Here is a 20,513-nt window from a genome sequence, read left to right as displayed (position 1 = left end):
ATTACTATTAGCTATAGGTATATAAAGTAAGGGGTTTTTTATAGTTAAGAGTGCTTCTCTAAAGGTAATAAAGCTTATATAATAGATATAAATTAATAGGGTTTCTACTAGTTAAAGGGACTAGTTATAGATCTATTAATTAACCTATTATAATAGGTAATTAGTATAAACTATTATAGTAAGGGTATTTATAGAGGCATTTTTTAGTACTTACTTACTCTAGGTATATAAATAATTAACTAGTAATAATTACCTCTTCTTATAGACCTTGCTAATCTATAGTTTAGACAGTAAAGTTAACCTTTATAGTTAATAGTAAAGTTAACTACTAATTAGTGTTAGTAACACTAAGGGATAAGTTAATATAGTTAACTATATATATTAGTAGTAATTAATAAATAATAGGGGTAACTATAGTTCTCTATTATACGTAAAGAAAAGAAGGATAATTATTATAGGTTAGTTAGTTAAATAGCTACCTTATTGCCTATAAATCCTTAGAAAATCTATAGCTAAATATCTAAGGATTTGCTAGCAATAAGTCATTAGGGTTAACCTAATAACTCTAATATTTATCTATAATAGTTAATATTATAACACTTATAAATAATAAAAACCTACTAAAGTATACTATAATTATAATAAGCTAAGGCACTTTTTATAAAACTATACTTAACCTAGATAAAAGCAAGATAGGCCTACTACTATATCCTAAACTATTTCTAATCTATAAAGAAACAAGGTAAAAATAAAGTAGACCTAACTACTTTATCTTGTCTAATATTCCTAATAGTGTAGCGTTTTTATATTATAATATAGGTTAAAACCTATTAAAGACCCCGAGATTTATTCCTTAATTTAGATTTAAGGGTAAAATATAATATTATCTTATATAAATTTATAAAGAAAATAAGATTAGAATAAAGTAAATAGAGTATTCTAGTCTTAAAGGCACTAAGAGGTATAATAGTATTTACCTATAGCGCCTATAAAGTCCTTTTAATAGTAACTAATTCCTAGGGGATAACTAAGTAATTTACTTAAGACTATATTACTATTAATTAAGACCTAAGGCTAAAAGGTAGCCCTATATTATTATTAATAGCTATAATTAAAGATATAAATATTTATTTAAGAGGTTATAATAAAATATAGTAGTTTAAAGTTATATCTTAGAAAGATTAAATAGTACTAAAGGTATATAAGTTTACTAAGTAATTATAATTAAAAAGCTATATTTTTACTATAGTAACTCTGCCTAAGTTATTACTACTACTAGACAAAGATTTTAATAATATAATAATAAAGATTCTAATAATTCCTTAAAGTTAAAGAAAGTAAAAATATCTTTAGTATAAATAGTATATTAGCTATTTTACTAAAGAGACCTATAGATTATAAAATTAATATTATAAAAAAAAAAGTACTATTTAGGCTAATTACTTTTTTTACTAAAGAATTAAAGACTTTTTATAAGTATATTAAAAAAAACCTATAATTAGGTTGTATTTAAAGGTCTTAAAGTTTAGTAGAGGCACTAGTAATCTTTATCCTAAAAAAAGATAGTACTTTTTACTTATATATAGACTACTAAAGACTAAATAAGGTTTTAGTAAAAAATTATTATCTTTACCTTTAATTTTAGAGATCTTTAATAAGATTATAGGTATAAAGTACTTCTCTAAGATTAACTTAAAGGATACTTACTATAAAGTCTAGATTACTAAAGGAGATAAATAAAAGACTATATTTAGGACCTATTATAAGTTATATAAGTATATAGTAATATATTTAGCTTAACTAATACTTTAGTAACCTTTTAGAACCTTATTAATATTATTTTAAAAAGTTAATAAATATATTCTATATTATATACCTAGATAATATTCTAATTTTTTTAAAAGATAAAGAATCCTATATAAAACACTTACTAAAAATCTTATAGTACTTAAGGGATAATATATTATATATTAACCTAAAGAAGTATAAATTTTATAAATAGTAAGTAAAGTTCTTAAGGTTTATTTTATCTATTAATAAGGTTTTAATAGACCTAAAGAGAGTAAAAGTAGTATATTCTTAGCTAGAACCTACTATATATTAAAAGTCTAAGTTTTTCTTAGGTTTTATAATTTCTATTATAGGTTTATATAGGATTTTATAAAATAATAAGCCTATTATTAGACCTATTAAAGAGAATAAAAGGTAGTAAAAAGCTAAGAGAAGTATAGTTTAATCTTAGAGAACAAGTAGTATTTAGACACCTTTTATTAGCCTTTAAAATAGTACTACTTCTCTATTATTTTAACCTTAAGTTACTAACTAAAATTAAGATAAATATATTATATTATATAGTAGTAAGAATACTATTATAGCTATATAAAGATAAACTATAGTACTTAGTTATATTCTAGTTAAGGAAGTTTAAGGGGCTAAATTAAATTATAGTACCTTAGATTAAGAGATACTTATAATTATAAAGTTATTTAAAATATAGTAATACTATATTAAAGAGGTAGTAAAACCTCTAGAAGTCTTAATAGATTATAATAATCTATAGTACTTTATAAGTAAGTAGTAACTAAATAGTAAGTAAGTAAAATAGTATATAATACTAGCTTTATATAACTTTACTATCTATTATTAAGAGAAAAGTATAACTTATAAATAAACTATTAAGAAGGCTAAATTATTATACTAAAAGGGTATAAACACTAACTTATTAGATAATCTTTACTCTAAAGCACTAATATAGAAGGATATAGTAAATTAACTAAGGTTTAAGGGGTTTATAAAGTCTAAGTCTTAACTTAAAGTAAAGTAAAAAAAGTATTAGTAAAAGAAAATACTTATTAAGAAATATATTAAAGCTATTAGTTAAAACTATTAGCTATTTATAGTAGGATAATAAGGAGATATAATAGTAATAAAAAGTAACTAAAGCTAAAAAAGAAGACTAGATATTAAAATAGTCTACTTCTTTATATAGATTAGTTAGTAGTTCTATAGGAGGCTAGTTTAAGAGAGAAGATAATCTCTCTTTATTATAATAATTTACTAGTAGAACACTTTAGTAAAGATAAGACTATAGAGCTAATCTAGTAAAAGTTCTAGTAGAAAAGGCTAAAGTAAGATATAAGAAGTATATTAATACTTATAGTATATACCTAGGCATAAAGGCTAAACCTATAAGCTATATAGTACTTTATAGTTATTACTATTACCTTAGAGGCCTTTTAAAGAGATCTTAATAACCTTATTATAGGTTTACCTCTAGTATAGACTAGAAGGCAAAAGGTAAATATAATCCTAGTAATTATTAACTATTTTACTAAGTACTATATATATATAGTAGTAAGTATATTAATTACTATAGAAAAGCTTACTAAAATACTATATAAGAAAGTAAAGCTTAGGTTTAGTATACTATAAAAGTTATATTAGACAGAGGATTAGTGTTTATAAGTAAATACTAGTTAAACTTATACTACTAGTCTAAGATTAAAAAGAGGCTTTTAATAGCTTTTTACTTATAAATAAATAAGTAAATAAAGGCTATAAATAAGGTTATAGAGTATTATTATATATTTTATTATAAGTAATAAGTCTTATTAGCCTAATCTATTACTATTAGTAGAATTTATAGTAAATAATACTAAAAATATAATAATAAAATATAGCCTTTTCTAGGCCTTATTAGAGTACTTACTAAAGTTTTACCTAAATCTTAAAGACAAGATTTAAGAGGAAAAAGTATAAGGTATCTAAGATTATCTAGAGAAGTTATATAAGTTATAACTAGATTTAGTATAAGTATAATAATAAACTATTAAGAGGTAAATAAAAAGCTATAATAAATATTATAAACTTATAGTATTTAAATAAAGAGATTTAGTCTTATTATCTATAAAGAACTTATAGTTTAAAGCTATATAGTGTAAATTAGTACTTAAGTTTATTAGACTATTTTAGGTAATATAGGCTATAGGTAAATAAGCTTATTACCTAGTATTACTTAAAAAGTACTTATAAATATATAATGTTTTTATATTAGCTTATTAAAGCCTTAGAGGGAAGGCTATAAAGTAACTAAAGCCTACTATTTTTTAACCTAGAGAAAGATAATCTAGAGTAAAAACTAGACTATATTATTAACTACTATATTATAAAAGAAGAAATATTCTACCTAGTTAAGTAAATAGGCTAGCTATCTAAGTATAACTTATAAGTTATAGTAATAATATAGAATTAGTATAAAAAGTAATAAAAGAATATAAGAAAAGCTAAATAAAAAAGAACTAAAAGTATAAAGATTAATTACTACTAGGTAATAATAAAGCTAAATCTTAAGTAAATCTAGAAGAACTAATAGGCCTAATAATATAGTACTTAAAGGGTATACTTAAATAAAAATAACTAAACCTAAACTAGCCTAGAAACCTAACTTAAAAAATAAAATAAAAAACCTAAGGAGTAGTATACTTAAGGTATATCTAGTACTACTATAAACTATAATTAAAATCCTTAATTTAAGAGTAAATTATAGCTAAGGTCCTAGTAAAAGAACAGTAAATAATAAGTTCTTTACCTTTATTATAGATAATATAAACTATATTATTATATACTTTATACTTATATAGTTACTATATAATATAGCCTTAATTACCTAAAAGAAGACAAAGGTTATTTTAGTAGTCTTTATTAATAATTAGTAAATATTTATAAGGTTTTATAAGTAAAAAAGTAACACTTACTATATAAAGTAAAAGTAAATTAAAGCGCCTATAGTAGATCTAATTATAGTGTTTAGACACTAGTTTATAGTAAGTAATAAAGGTATTCTTAACCTTAAAAAAGTTATCTTATAGTAATAAGTTAGTAAAAGCCTAGTAAGATATAGAAAAAAAAAATATAAGAAAAATTCTTTAACACTAGCTAGTACTAAGCCTTTTAGTACTAAATATCTAAAGTAGCTAAGTTATTTAAGAAAGTTACTAAAATAGTAAAGATAGGCTTATAAATAGCTATAAACTTATTAGCCTAAATTAAAGTACCTAGTGCTATAAAAATATTTATAGTATCCTAGTAATTACCTAGGATTATAGTAGTACACTAAATAAATAAATATTAGTAAAAGCCTACTAAATAAAGAAAGAAACCTAAGTACTAGTATATAGCTATTAGTATAAGTAGTATATTATATATATCTAGTACTACTATTAAAAGTAAATTAATAGTCTAGGATTAAGAAAGTATTAATAAAAGTACACTTAGCCTTTTACTTTTTAATAATAGTATAAATATAATATATATAAGGCTAATATAATAAAACTAGTCTCTCTAGAAAAGAATTAAAGATTTAGATCTTATTTAGTAAGTTATTACTAAGAGGATTAGGGAGTTAAGTAACCTTATTATTAGGATTATTTATACTAATTTTATCCTTAGTGTTATAAAACTTATTATTAAAGCCCTAGGAACTTAGTAAAGTAAAGTTATAGTCCTAGGGTATAATAGATAGTAAAAGGCTAAGAGAACACTAGTTAAGACTAAGAGAAAAAAGATAACAGAAGTTACTTTTACTTTAGTTACTATTTATATTATTATTATATTTTAATAAGTAATAAATTAATCTAAAACTATTAAAGAATAAAGAGTTATATTTATTACTAGTATTTTTATATTTACTATTTTTAATAAGAGGGTTTACTTTATAAGTAGTTTAGTAGGCCTATTAAAATATAAATATATTAAAATAGCTAGTTAATTACTAATAAAAAGAAGTAAGTTATAGTAATATTAGCTTAAGTATAGTAAAGTCTAGCTAATTACTCCTAATATATAGCCTAATTATAAATAGCTTAATTAAGATAAGTTATTAAAGAATTAGCACTAGTGTACTATAAATTCCTTTTTTATAATCTAAGGAATTAGCTAAGTCTTACTATTATATTAGTTATTATTTATTAAAAATTAAGTATTAAAAATCTAAAAAAAAAAGAAAAATAAATTAATAATCTAATAAAACACTAGTAAAAAAAAGAAAAGTAGTAATAATAGTATAAAAACTTAATAAAAGGCTATAATAAAAAAAAGAAAATAAAGTTTATAAAAGTAAATAAATAATAAAGAAGTAAAGCTTAAAGAGATAGCTTTAAGGAGAAGTATAAAGGGCCCTATAGATAGCTAATAGGCTAACTAAACCTTTTTAAGGATATACTAGATTAAGGCTAGTGTAGTACAACTAGGACAGTTATACAAGAGAGAGGTATAATTATTATAGGATAATAAGTAATTACCCTAAAGTCCTAGGTAGACCTAGTAGGTTAAAGGAATATTATTCCTAATATAGTTTAGTAAGCGTTTTACTTAGTAGGGCTAGATAAATATAATATTAAAAAGGTGTTAACCCCTTAGCAAAAGGCTAGTAATAGCTAGGTTAAGAATTAGCTTCTAAATAATATAGGACCTATATTTTAATTATTACTTCTTTTTACTAGTGCTATTATATAACTATAACCTTTTTATAGCTATAACTATAATTCTAAATATACAATAGACTATTAGACTACTAGGTGTATAATATAATAGATAAGATATAGGCTACTAAGGACTATTTTACTTAGTAAAAATAACTTCTAGTAGATTATATAATAGTCTATACTAATAGTTTATAAGGAAGACTAAATAAAACAGGATATAAGTATATAGTTTACTATAGTAAGGCCCTTATACACTAAGGGAGAAGGTGTCTCCCTTAGGCTAAGGTATATAATATAGAAGCCAAGGGCGCCTATGTAGGCCTATAAGTAGCTTTTACTTACACCTATAGGCAGAGAGTTAGTAGGATTATAGTCTACCTAGATAACACTATAGTTATTTATAGGCTAAACAGAGCCCTAGTTACCTTGTTATAAGAGGCCTTCTTAGACTTTATTAACACTATGTCCTTTTATAGTAGAAAAGTTAGGGTACACTAGGTGCCTAGACATATAAACATAGAGGGCAACAACCTAGTAGATAAGCTTACTAAGGAGGGAGTAGAAATAGAGCTAGTAGACACTTACACTAGACCCCCCTCCTATATACATGTTAAATAAGGGGTACAGAGGGCATAAGCCTATAAATTTTCTAAATAGTAGGAGTATAACTAGCCTAATAGATACTAATAACTTAAGCTAGACGTTTACCTTAAACTAATAATAGAAATAGAATCCCTTAACTAAATAGAACTATACTAGTTACTAGTAATAAGGATAGGCTATAAAGACTTTGCTTACTATTACTAATAATTTAACTACTAAAACACTAACCTAAGGTGCTTATATAAAGAGCTTAAGACACCTATTTACCCCCTATAATACTATAAAGTAAAGTATAAAAACCTTTTACCCTAGTTTAATAGAGATACCTACTTAGATTCCTATCTTAGCTATAAGTTTAAAAGCTTTATCTAGATTATAAACTATAATAACTTTTTTACTACTATTTGCCTATAATAAAATATACCCTATATGTTATTTACTTTTTTACTATAGTAAGGGATAACCCCTAGAAACTCTAACCTAGTGTATAATAATAGGCCTACGCCTACTGCTAGTGTAGCTTATAGCTAAAAGAATCCTAATATACTATATAAAGTGTATAGTATAAGGCTTAGCCTAACGCTATTATAACTTATAAGGTAGAATACACTAACTATAATAAAAGCTAGGCTCTATTAAGGGCTTAGTAATTACTTTTGTACTACTTATAAGGTTACCCCCTAGCCTATAGGGCTAGACAGTAGTGTCTAATGCTTCTAGGTAATATATTTACCTTCTCTTTTGTTTTCCCCTCCTCTTTTATTTGCACTTTCTATACTGTACACTAAGTATAGCTTACCTAAAACTAGCTACAAGGTATAGATATTTAATATAGATGTATAAGTAGCACTATACAACTAAATACATAGAAGCCCCCCTTTGCCTTACTAAGGGCAAGAGGGGGAAACTATATAGCACCTAGTAGCTAAAGAGCCCTTGGGCACTTGACAGCAGAGACAGTACAATTAAGTTGAAACTCCTAGATAAGGTTAACGACGGGCTGGATATAACGATAGGCTATACTGGAACTTGGAAGGTCTCTGTGGAAGTCATTATTGTATTTACCTAGAAAACAGCTACCCTAGGCGCCCTTTGTCCTTCTCAGGAACGTCCCGGCGTTAAATACAACAACAACAACAACAATCTCCAAAGCCATAGCCTTTACTGCTTCCTCCCCTCGTCTGGCCTGTCGGGCCGGAATATACGGCAGGCGACGGCAAGAACGGCAGGGCTTTTAATCGCTTGCCGGCTCTCTAAGCGACGTACCTCTCGTCCTTTCCTACTGCTTCGCTCTTTCACCTAGGGATCACCCGACCTTACGTAACGACGTAGTAAACGCGAGGCACACAAGCCGGCTGAAAAAAGAGGCAAGGGCTGCCTGTCTCCACTACGCAGGCGGTCGATCGCTTGGCCACCCTGCTCCCGAATCGTCAGCTCGTCGTCAGAGCCTGGATAATAGGCCAGGGGCTAAGAACAACGCCAAAGTGACTGGGAGGAGGCATTCTTCCTGATTCTATAGGGCACCGGGGGCTTGTTGCTGGGGGCCGGGCTCCCTTGTAAGTCCTTCTCTGCCGTATTCGGCCTGAATACGCGACGGCAACGCCGGCAGCAACAGCAGCAACGGCAACGGCGCTATAGGTAACCGCCGCAGCCTTTAGATAACAACCGGCTAAGGGCACCTGTTTACATATAAACCGCTTGTGAGGGCGGGGACGACGTGGGGGTTGGAACTATCCTTCCTTCTGTGCTAATCGCCTTGGTAAACCAACTCTCAGTAGGTATACCCCTTAGCGCCCTTCCTCGGCTTACTCTGGTAGGGGCACATACTAGCAGCCAGCCTTCTACACTGGGTAGCATCGGTTTATTCAGGCTTAATCCGCGACGACGACGAGAAGGACGACGACGACGACGACGACGGCAACAATAACGGCAGCAACGGCGGCGCTGGCGGCTGTGGCGGCTGTGGCAGCTGTGGCAGCTGCACAGTGGTGCCTGCTGGCAAGATACCACCCTACGTAACAGCGACGACAACGACGACGACAATAACAACAACGTAAGCAACAACGGCAACAGCAGCGGCGGCGGCAGCAGCAGCAGAAGGACTCTGTAGGTATGGGAGCTGCCTCCTTGGATGCGTGCGTAACGGCGGCTGTGGCGGCTGTAGGGTGGTGTCTGCTGGCGAGTAAAGGGACCCCCTACGTGGCGGCGGTAACGACAACGACAACGACGACAATAACAACAACGTCAGCAATGACGGCGGCAGCGGCGGCAGCGGCGGCAGCACTACTCTGTAGATATAGGAGCTGCCTCCTTGGATGAATGCGTAGTAGGGGGAAGGGTTCTGGAGAATGGGGCTACTGGGAGAGAAGCCGACCGGGCGTTAGGGTAACGTCGTGGTGGCCGTAACCCTGGGGTTGGGGTCCGGGGCGTGGTTGCCGTTGCGCGTTGGGGTACGTTATTTTTATTTATCGTTTGTTCCTCTACGCTGGTAATCTGCGAGAATCAGTCTGCGAGAATGCACGGGCCGCCGCGTCCGTTTTTCGCCCTGCGGCCCGTGCGCTAACCCTGGTATTCTGCCAGAATACCGCCCGGAATGACGGTTAGGGCAACCTGCACGGCCGTGGAGAGCGGCATTGCGAATTCAGCCAGTGCAATGCGGGACGTGGTTACGGGTGCTCTAAGCTCGCCGAGGAGCGACCATGACTGAAAGCAGCCAGAAGTCTCTTCTTCCGCCATTATTTTGGCGAGAGCGCCGTCGAGGGCGATCATGGTGCGGGCAAAGATCGGGCATGAATCCAGTAACTTGGCCCCCATGCCGACCCATTGGGCTCCTTGACCGGTGAAGACGCCTAGGACCTCAACAGGTTTGTCGGAAGGCTTGTTTTGGCCTGACATGACGCCGATTCTCCCGCCATCCTGGAAGGCCTTCACAGCTGTTCTCATCTTTCGGACCAGTCCTGCCCTTGTGCTTCCAACAAAGGACACGCCATGAGCGAGTCGACTCCGACGTCTCTGGGTTGTCAAAGCCAGACGCTTGAGGTCCACATCTGGGTGTTTCTCAATAAGTCAAAGCACCCACTTATGGCCCCCCCACCCATATAGCCTACCCCAAAAATGCCGCCTAGCCACTGACTTTCTAGATAACCTCTAACTTTAAACTATTACAACATTTTCTATTCTTTATCAAATTACTTTATTTTTTTAGGATATACTCTTTAATATACTATAACCTAATATACTAAAGATAAGATCTAAGGGGCTCTTGCTAATATTAAAAACAGTATATCTTCTTAGGTTACCTCTAGGCAATAAGGTATACTGTAATTAACACTTTAGTATTATATAAATAGTTATTAATAAAGGTTAATTACCTTTAAGGATCTCTAGTAACTATTAACTACCTAGGAGGCTAGGCTAGCTACTTAGGTAACTAGCTAAGCTAACCTTAGGCTACTACTAACCTATTAATAACTAAAGGACTTTACCTATTATATCCTCTATACTATAGGGGATACTTAACCTCTAGGCAAAAGGTAAATAAATAGCTTTATTTAAAGGAACTTATCTATTAAGGTCTAGAGAAGTTAATTTATTAATTTAAGGTATATTAATAAGGTATTTACTAAGGTTATTAAAGACTAGTTTAAATATTTTACTATACCTTATATCTAGACTATTAAACTAGTTAATAAATATAATATAAATAAGACTAGTATCTTTAAAGGCAAAAGTAATAATAGGTTAGTACTAAGTAAAGCTAAAATAAAAGTAGTAAAGAAAAAGTAGCCTAGATTATAAGCCTAGGTATTTATTATTAAGTATATATTTACTAAAAGTATTCTTATTTATCCTTTAGTTATATATAAAAGTAAAATAATCTAGTAGTAGTAGTTCTTTCTAAATCTTACTTTATATAATAAATAAAAGTTTATAATAATAAAGAATAAATAGACTACTAATAATACTATTATTAAATAGCTATAAAAAGTCTTTCTCTTTTAGACTAAGCCTTTTTAACTTAATTAAGCTAAACTACTTATCTTAGATAAGTATAAAAGCTATATAATAATAGATTTTATATAGTTATACTATATTAATAATATTTATCTTTTATTTTTACTACTATATACCTTTTATATTCTTTAGCTACTTAACTAGTTAGTCTTTAGTCTTATAAAGGTAGCCTATTATAAAGAGCTTAAGTATCTTAGTTAATAAATTAATTTAACTATTATTAGTAAAAAGAACTTTATTAGCTATTATTAGAAGGCTTACTAGGCTAATCTAACTATAGGTAATATTAAGAGTAGCTAAAAATATACTAGGTTATAGCCTATTAGTATTATAAAGCTACTAATAAATAGGCTACTAGTTTAAAAAGTAATATTATTAATAATAACACTATTAATACTACTTAAAGTAACTACTAGAGATACTTATAAAGGCTAGGATGCCTAGGATATAAATATATAGGTATCTAGTATAAAGTAGTCTACACTAAGAAAAATAAAGGACCTTAAGGACTAACTATAGCTCTTTAGCTAACTAGACTAGCTAGAATAAAATATTACTATATAACGCTAGCTCTTTAGAAAGGTTAAAAAAGGCTTCTAAGAATAGTCCTATATACTAGCTACTGCTTAGTAAAAAATAGGCCTTCTAGAAGCCTAGGTTACTAATAGTAAACCTAGGAAACAGAAGGCTATTTATATAGATACTAATATAAAGTTTATAATAATTAAAGAGGTATAATAAGCCTAGATAAGGGTAGGCAAAGTTAAAAGTAATATAAATAAATCTAGTGTATTAGAATTACCTAGTGAGGCTAAAAGCTGTATTATTGTAGCATCACGAGGTTGTTAATAGTTAATTAAATAAAGTGGTGGTGTTGTGATAGCATTGTTCTTGAGGTGGGCTATATGGGTGGGGGGCCATAAGTGGGTGCTTTGACTTATAGTCCGCGTATCGAGACGTCAAGACGGCGAGTGATGACTCAGCGGCAGCAGAAAGTACGATGATGACAGTTGCACACGTGCCGGATTCTTTGCGAACGTGATGCTGAACGGCTGTATTTTGCCGCTGTGGGAGTTTGCTGTCATCGAATGACTCCAAGATGGCGTGACAGTTGGTTCCTCCGAACCCAAACGAGTTGACAGAAGCGCGCCGCGGTATCTGCGTAGTTCCTTCGCCGCCTGATTCTCTCTTAGGCCAACGTATTAAATCAGTTGCCACAGATATCTTCCCTGGGCCTAGAAAAGGTGCTATTCTGGAGTTAGGGGTGCCCAGATGCAGGTTAGGCAATATGAATCCGCGTTGAATGCTAAGAGCGGCCTTGATAAGACCAGCAAGCCCAGCGCAGCCTTCGAGATGGCCTATGACTGTTTTTATAGAACCGACATAAAAGCCGTCCGAGGAAGAACTAGAGACATCTGACGCCTCTTTTGAATCCGAGAAAAAAGCATTCCAGATGCTCTCTGCCTCCAATGGATCCCCTGCTGGCGTTCCGGTACCATGAGCCTCAAAAAACTGGCATTGGTCCTCCTTGCGCGTTATGTCTAAGCCGGCCTTCGCGTAAGTGTTTCGTATCAAAGTGCTCTGTGCTGCGGAGCTAGGCATCGTTATTCCTGTCGTCCGGCCGTCCTGGTTGATTCCGATCCCACGAATAACACCATAGACATCATCACCGTCGGCAACGGCGCTTGATAGAGTTTTTAGCACTACGCAGGCGACACCCTCGCCGCGAGTATAGCCATCTGCGTCAGAGGACCACATGTGGCACTTACCCTTGTGTGACAGCACTAATCAAAAAGATTCGCTAATCAGCATGTTGCCAGAACATGGTAACAAATGAACGACTTAGCTTGCAGGCGGGCTTACTATTTAAATTGCTTGTCATGACATACATTTCTGGTGCTAGCAGGAGGTTTGTCCCAGCTGCGACTGCCATGCGAGCCTCACCAGACTGTAGCGCCTGTACCGCATGGTGAACTGCCACGAGCGACGAGGAACAGGCCGTGTCAATAGTCTCGCTCGGCCCGTGCCAGTTAAAGAAGTACGACAGCCGATTACTTGCGATGCTGCGTGCGCCTCCAGTCACGAGGTATCTCGGAGCATCGTCAATGTCTCGCGACTGCAGGTCTTGCCAATCTGCCGACATCAGACCAACATATGCCGCGGTGCTGGTGCCGGAAGTCTCTACAAGCGAGATTCCTGCGTCTTCGAGACCCTCGTAAACCACTTCCAATAGCAACCGATGCTATATAGAGTCAGTCGCTTAGACAGCGTACGCTACATCATACCTTCCGTTCTCTTACCTGAGGGTCCATTGCTTCGGCCTCCTGAGGAGAAATGTTGAAGAACTGGGCATCGAACGCTTTGACGTCGTCATCTTCGAGAAAATACGAGCCCCTACTGTTGGTTGTTCCGCGGTGCGAGGCGTTCTCATGGTAAAATCCCTCCTTGCGGAACCTCCATGAAGGGACGGGCGCAGAGAGATCAACCGGATGACTGAGCAATTCCCAAAGAGCGGAAGGGCCCGAGACCTTGCCTGGAAATCGACATCCAATGCCGACAATGGCAATCTTCTCTTGTGGTTGGCAGCTGACCTGATGTCTTGACTGTTCCATGTCCATTTTGAGCAGAAAACAGACTTGACTCCGTAGTTTCCTTGTCTAGATCATTCGTTAATGTATACACGACTGGAACAGAACAATTCTGAAGCCAGAACGAAATGCCAATCTTTATAGGGGTTGGAAGACATGCGCTGGAGTTTGTCTAGGTTTTCCCCCAAGTGTCACTTGTCATCTCCTCAAGCCATAACATGACAAGGATTACACCGATACATTTGCAAGAGAATGACCCGCAATATTAGTAATTTTTCTTACTTTTTCTGGAAAGCTTGCGGGACATTTTTCTGTTCACGTCGGTTCTTGTCTTGCCTTTAGCTTTACGTTCTGAACTGAACAATAGCCCGCAATCTATCAATCTCCCCCGATATCATTCATTGCCAAATTATATCAACGGCATGATCACTGTTTGATTACTAGGGAATCTCTCTTATGATTTGTGTGTCAACCCAGAAACACCAGCACCGCCGGAATGAGCTACATCCAAAATATTCAGCTAGTTCTCACCAAAACTTTAGCAGTTGTTCTACTTTTTCTATTTGCATACGTGATATTTCGCTCCGTCTATAACGTCTTTCTTCACCCCCTCCGGCGTGTGCCAGGCCCATTTCTGGCCAAGATCTCTCGACTATGGCTGTTCTACCATGACTATCAGGGGACTCCCCACAGTCACATTCGGGAACTACATCAGAAATTTGGTAAAATCAAGATTTCCCTCCCCTTTAGGTTTCGCAGTTCTAGACTTGGTTTATAACTCATTCAAACGCATTTGTATAGGCCCGCTTGTTCGTATTTCGCCAAACGAAGTATCAATCGACGATGTCGATGCCAACAACACAATATACGCCCAGAATAAGCCATGGGTTAAGCCGGCGTACCATTACAAAGCTTTCCAAAGTTCTGTGGCATATAGCGTTTTCACCGAGCTGGATCCACCGACGCACACTGCGCATTCCCGTCTCTTGGCACCTGCCTTCGCCCAATCAAGAGTCAATGCGATGGATGCGCAGCGACTTGTTTGGGATAAATGTAATATCATGGTAGAAGGCATGCGCAAGACCCTGGGATCGGAACCAAAGCATGATAGTACACCTTACCAAGCCACCACTATGAGTCTCACTAGGCTGTTTCGCAGCTTCGCTTTGGATATCGTCACGACTTGGACATTTGGGCACTGTGCCGAGAGCCTTTCCAATTTCCATTCGGATTTATTTGATGTGTTTGACGTGGCGGCCGAAAGCGTGATATACGTATGTGTTCCCCTACTCTCACTGGTTCCTTGATATCTTGCATCTTGATTTAGGGGCTAACATCTCCTGGATCATCAAACGCATAGTTTCAACACATCCCATTTTTACGAGCATTAATTCCCTATATTGCACCGCTGGTACCATCGCTTGTACCAAACAAGATTCTCGGGCAGGTAACGTAGGCTTTTCGGATTTTTCCTCCAATCGAGACTGACGTTAGAGTTGCGCTCCAGTATGCCAAAAAGGCACTGGAGGCAAATAGGGCGGCCTTCAATGGTCTTCGTGAGGTTGTCCCGTGTGTCTTCTCGGAGCTTGTCTCCTCTCAATGGCAGGAGAAACGAGGCTATACCCTATCTGACGAGCAAATTATCTCCGACGGGATTGTGATTCTTGCAGCCGGTAAGTGTACCAAGAAGGTTATCGATTTGTTCAAGCTACTGCCTTTATACCGAAACCTCTTACCCTTCTTCGTTGACAAATGGGTTCCCGTTACAGGAGCCGATACGACAGCAGCCGCATTATCTATCGGTATGCATTGGTTAGTAAGAAGTCCAGATCTTTGGCAACAGCTGCAAGATGAATTACACCCAGTCATGAGTACATCTGAGATGCCTCGAATCGGATCACTTGCTATGTTACCTCTTCTCAATGCTGTTCTCAAAGAAGGGTTGCGAGTTTCCTGCCCTATCCGTGGTCATATGCCTCGCGTAGTTCCTTCACAAGGTTGGAACTACAAAGGGACACACTTTCCTCCTGGGGTATCTTCATCCAACCCTCAAGCTACTTCCCCCATGTGAGGTAGGTTGGCCAAGAGACTACACCGCTAACAAGAATTGTTTGCACAGGCAGTTGTTGCTACTTCTCCATTTTACGGATGTTATAATGAGACGGTCTTTGAGGATCCCGAACTTTATGACCCCACACGGTGGCTACCGCCAAGACATACACCTAAGATGGAGGCCTATCTACAACCGTTTTCGAGAGGCACCAGGCAGTGCATAGGACAAAAGTGAGTTTAATATAATAGTATATTGTGATATTACCCTCTAGAAAGAGTCAGACAAGCTAACTAAGCTGGCGTAGCCTGACTTTAGCTATGCAGCGAGTAGCTATTGCGAATGTGGTATATCATTTCCAACCCATTACCATCAACAAATCGGACATACAAACGAGGGAATTCGTGACATTACTAATAGATTCTCCACTTGAAGTAACGCTTAGGCCTTTGAACCGTATGGTTTCTTATTAATCAACAGCTATTAGGGGAAAGATAGTATTATTAGATATAAATAGTGTTTATTTTTAAGCTAGAAGTTCTAGAAAAGATACACTGAAACGACCTATTTATATGTGTAATCTCTTAACGAAACTAAATTATCTACTTTTAATTACCCTAAACTTTTAAATACATTATTCCTAGCTACTTTAGTAGTTAAAGGTCCTACTAAGTAAAGTTAACATTATATTTAGAAACTACTATTTTCTCTAGATCTAGCTAGTAGAAATACATATACTGTATAGAACTTTTTCCTTTCTAGCTTATTAGAATAGATAAACAAGATATATAGTAGTTAAAAAAAAGATGTCTTAGGTATATAACATTAGTGTTAGAATATTAATACTAATAATTATATAACACCTAGTTAGTTAACTATAAATAGTTCATGATTTAAGGTCAAAGGGTATAGACTAGATATTTGGCCCTTAGTTATCTCAAGAGGGGATTACACTTTTAGTTAGCTAGAATAACTTAAGTTATACTTAGGTAGTATATAACTACTTATATAATAATAGTAGAGTAGACTTATTTAGTTACCTAATAAAAAGTTAATTTACCCTTATGTTTTACTAAGTATATATATATATAAAGTCTATTTAACACTAATTAGTAGTTATATAGTAATTATAGATTAGTAAGAGTAAAAAGGTAAAGTTATAAACCTAAAAGGGATTACTTTGTACTAAAAGCCTAGATTTTTACTATTGTTTACTCTATAAAAGTAATACTAGATAATAAGAGGAAGAAAGACTACTTATTAGTCTATATATAAAAAAGTCTCTTTATATCTACTACCTAAAGGTAAACTAGGTAGAAAATCCTATTATATAATACTCTAAGAAAGTAGTATACACTATAGTATATTTAATATTAACTAGACACTATATAAGATAATATAGCTACTACTACTAAGATAGTATCTCTATAAAAGTAAGAAGACACTAGAGAAGCTAGTTAATAATTAGAAGATAATTAACCTTAGTATAAAGAGGACTAGATTATATATAAAGAGATAGCTATATAGAGTTCTATTCTACTTAACCTTTAAAAGAGATTAATAGACCCTAAGTACTAGTTATATACTTTAAATATTACTAAGGAGATCCTTATATTAAAGAGTTAACTATATATATAGAATACTTAATAATATATATTCTCTTTATTAACTTACTAATAAGAGTACTTATATATAACTTATATAAAGACTTTAAGGACTAGTCTTTGTACTAATAGTCTTAAGTTAACTAAATCTTTAGGGATAAGCTTATATAAGTGCTTACTAAATAAGGACTAGATTTAGTAAAAGAAAGTAAATAATTAGTTAATATTTAAATCTTAAACCTTATTAAAAGATATAAAGGTAAAAATAAGAACTCTACTAAAGTATTAACTTTTACTTATATAATAATAACTACTCTCTAAACACCTATAAAGAATATATAACTTAACTTATTAAGAGTAACTAAGGAGTTACTAAAGTAGTTAATTAAATAATAAAATTCTTAAGTAGCTTAAAGGTCTAGAGGACCTAATATATAAATAATATTATATAGAGTACACTTTACCTAGGAGGTAAAAAGTTTCCTAAGATCTTAAAGCTAAGTTATATTAACACTAGAGAAAAATATTTATAATCTTTTACTAAAGTAAATAGTTAATAATAGACTATATTAACTTTATATAATCTTTGTCTTCTAGAAAAGATAAAGAAAAAAGAAAAGCTATACTAAAAAACTATATAATATACTTTATAATAAGGCTAAAGTGTTTATTAGTTTTTATTAATATCTTTAGATTATAAAAGATTAATATTACACTGTTTTTCTAAATATTTTATCTAATTATATAGAGAAGTTTTACCTTTATTATATTAGCTTTATATAAAGGTAAAATAGAATATACACTATACTAAATATATACTTTAACACTAGCGTTAATTATAGTCTTTATTAGACTAATTAGAATACTATATCCTTTATATAAGTTAAACAAGAGAATCTAGACAAGGCACCTATAGAAGTACTAGAAGTATTACTAGATAAGCTACCTCTTATATAATAAGCACTTAGCTTAGGCTTCTAAGGAAAAATAATACTTTATATATAAGTTTCCTAGGCTTATTAAGGTGTTCTAGAGCTAAAGACTACTCTTAGTAATCTTAAGGTATATTATTTATATAAAGAATTCTTCTTTAACCTTAAGGCTTTTTATAAGTTACCTTAGATAAAAGACTATATTATATAATATTAGCTTTATAGACTAAAGGTATACCTTAAACTATAAAGATAGACTATAATAAAGACCTTTATATAATTAACTACTTTATTAACCTTTTAATAAAGGAAGAGGAGAAAAGCTATTTTAACTAAGACCTTTTTATATAAATATAACTAAGAAGTATTTTATATATAAGAAGAAAGAATATTAGTTAACTAACTATATAAAGGAAAAATATAGTTATATAAAGACTTAATACCTTTAAGTATATAATATACTTGCCTAAGATTTATATAAAGACTTTATAGCCTATCTCTTTAAAGTAGAGAGAGAAAGCCTAGTTAAGAGAAAAAAGGAGAATAATAACTTATATAATAAAGAATAATACTTAGATAACTAGGAAGTCTCCTAGTATTTACTAACTTTATATTTCTTTTATTATATAACTAGTAAAAATATATTCTTAGCCCTAAAGACTACTAAAATAAGCTAGTTTTTACTTAAAGACCTTTATTATACGTTATACTAAGGAGAACTATAGGATACTAGAGTAACTAAGTTTTTAATAGTAAAAAAGCCTTAGGTACTAGTGTACTTAAGAGAGAACCTATATATAAAGATCTCTTAGAACCTAGGTTCTAGCTATATATAATTTAAAGTAAATAACTTTGTAATATTAATAAGAACTATAAAGATAAAGAACTAGCTAAGGATAGTTAAGTATTATATCTTTAATACCTTAACACTATTCCTATTTTTATTATATAATATAGATTAACTAGGTATATACTTTAATAATATTACTAATACTATTATATATAAGGATAATATATATATACCTATTATATAAAAATAAAGACACCTTTTTTTAACCTTAGTTATATAGAGGCTTTAACCTTTTTTACTAAAGAGTAGCTTTAAAGACTTTATAAGTAATTTAAATATTCTTATATAGATTAACTTTATTAGCTCCTAAAGAATATTAGCTATAGAGATATAGAAGTATTAATACTAAAAAAGATCTAGAAGTTTTATTACTATTACTAATTATATAACCTAGTACTATAATATTTTAAGTTCTTTATTAAGGATAAAAGTTATTTTAACTATAAGATAGTTATAGATATTATATAACTTAAAGACAAGAATATACTATATATTATTAATATAGAAATAAGTTTCTAAGGTACTATTTTTCTTAAATTACTATTTATATAAGATATATAGAATACTCTCCTAAAGTACTAGATAGCTATATATATAGGTCTACTAGACTATATTATATATAACCTAGGTATAAATTTTATATTAGAAGAGTTTAGGAATAATACTAAGATTATAGGCATCTTATATAAAGAAATACTAGTAGAAGCTTATTAGGTAGTTAGTAAAGTTAAAAGAGTATATACACCTTTATAATATATATATAATATTCTTTATAAAGAACTTAGCTATAATATAGATAAAGAGGTTATTTTCTAGATAGCTATAAAGGCCTTAAATAACACTACTAGCCCCTAAGGGATTATACTAACCCTTTTTATCTTTAGGATATATCTAAGGATTAACAAGGATTTACCTTTATTATATAATATTACCTAAAAGGCTAAAGTAATTTAGAAGGCTATAAAAATACTCTAAGGTATTTATATAAAGGTAGAAATTAACTATATAATTAACACTAGGAATAGACTAAATCTTTAGGCTATACTATTATTTTTTATGTAAAGTAAAGTTCTAGTATAAAGAGAAAACAAGGGATAAATAAGCCTATATAAAATCTAGGGTATTAAAGGATATATAATTACTATTAATATAGTAAATAGTTTTACTTAGTTTTATATAATATATTAAAACTAAGTAGAATATTAATATATAAGGTAGTAGGATAGCTAGTATATATATAATTAACCTAAATAACTTTACCTAAAGGTCTTATTACTAGTGCACCCTAAGCGCCTATAAACACAAAGGTAACTTACTAACCCTTATCTAAGAAGATAATAATGTTAATTAATAGACCTTAGTCTAATTAGGGCTAAGGTTTATTAATTAG

The 20,513-nt window shown here is 32.0% G+C and overlaps 3 protein-coding genes across 3 annotated transcripts; 1 reads left to right on the top strand and 2 right to left on the bottom strand.

Moving 5' to 3' along the window:
- Window positions 1-9,485: 9,485 nt before the first annotated feature.
- Window positions 9,486-10,133, bottom strand: LY79DRAFT_686762 (uncharacterized protein; the record flags this gene model as incomplete). The annotated part of the gene is made up of 1 exon (XM_060564671.1): window positions 9,486-10,133. A coding segment is annotated over one exon (489 nt), but the record flags the coding sequence as incomplete, so codon positions are not given.
- Window positions 10,134-12,596: 2,463 nt separating this feature from the next.
- On the bottom strand, window positions 12,597-13,711 carry LY79DRAFT_686750 (beta-ketoacyl synthase; the record flags this gene model as incomplete). Its single annotated transcript, XM_060564670.1, has 3 exons — window positions 12,597-12,883; window positions 12,963-13,341; window positions 13,400-13,711. Coding segments are annotated over 3 exons (978 nt in total), but the record flags the coding sequence as incomplete, so codon positions are not given.
- A 472-nt stretch (window positions 13,712-14,183) lies between these two features.
- On the top strand, window positions 14,184-16,210 carry LY79DRAFT_531394 (cytochrome P450 4A10; the record flags this gene model as incomplete). Its single annotated transcript, XM_060556254.1, has 7 exons — window positions 14,184-14,409; window positions 14,489-14,961; window positions 15,048-15,134; window positions 15,195-15,360; window positions 15,457-15,719; window positions 15,807-15,970; window positions 16,045-16,210. The coding sequence occupies 7 exons, from the start codon at window positions 14,184-14,186 to the stop codon at window positions 16,208-16,210; spliced, it is 1,545 nt and encodes a 514-aa protein (XP_060406666.1).
- Between the last annotated feature and the right edge of the window lie 4,303 nt (window positions 16,211-20,513).

The sequence above is a fragment of the Colletotrichum navitas genome (assembly GCF_030913465.1).
Source record: "Colletotrichum navitas strain CBS 125086 chromosome Unknown LY79scaffold_296, whole genome shotgun sequence".
In the NCBI taxonomy this organism is placed as follows: domain Eukaryota; kingdom Fungi; phylum Ascomycota; class Sordariomycetes; order Glomerellales; family Glomerellaceae; genus Colletotrichum; species Colletotrichum navitas.
This window is presented reverse-complemented; position numbering and strand designations above follow the sequence as displayed.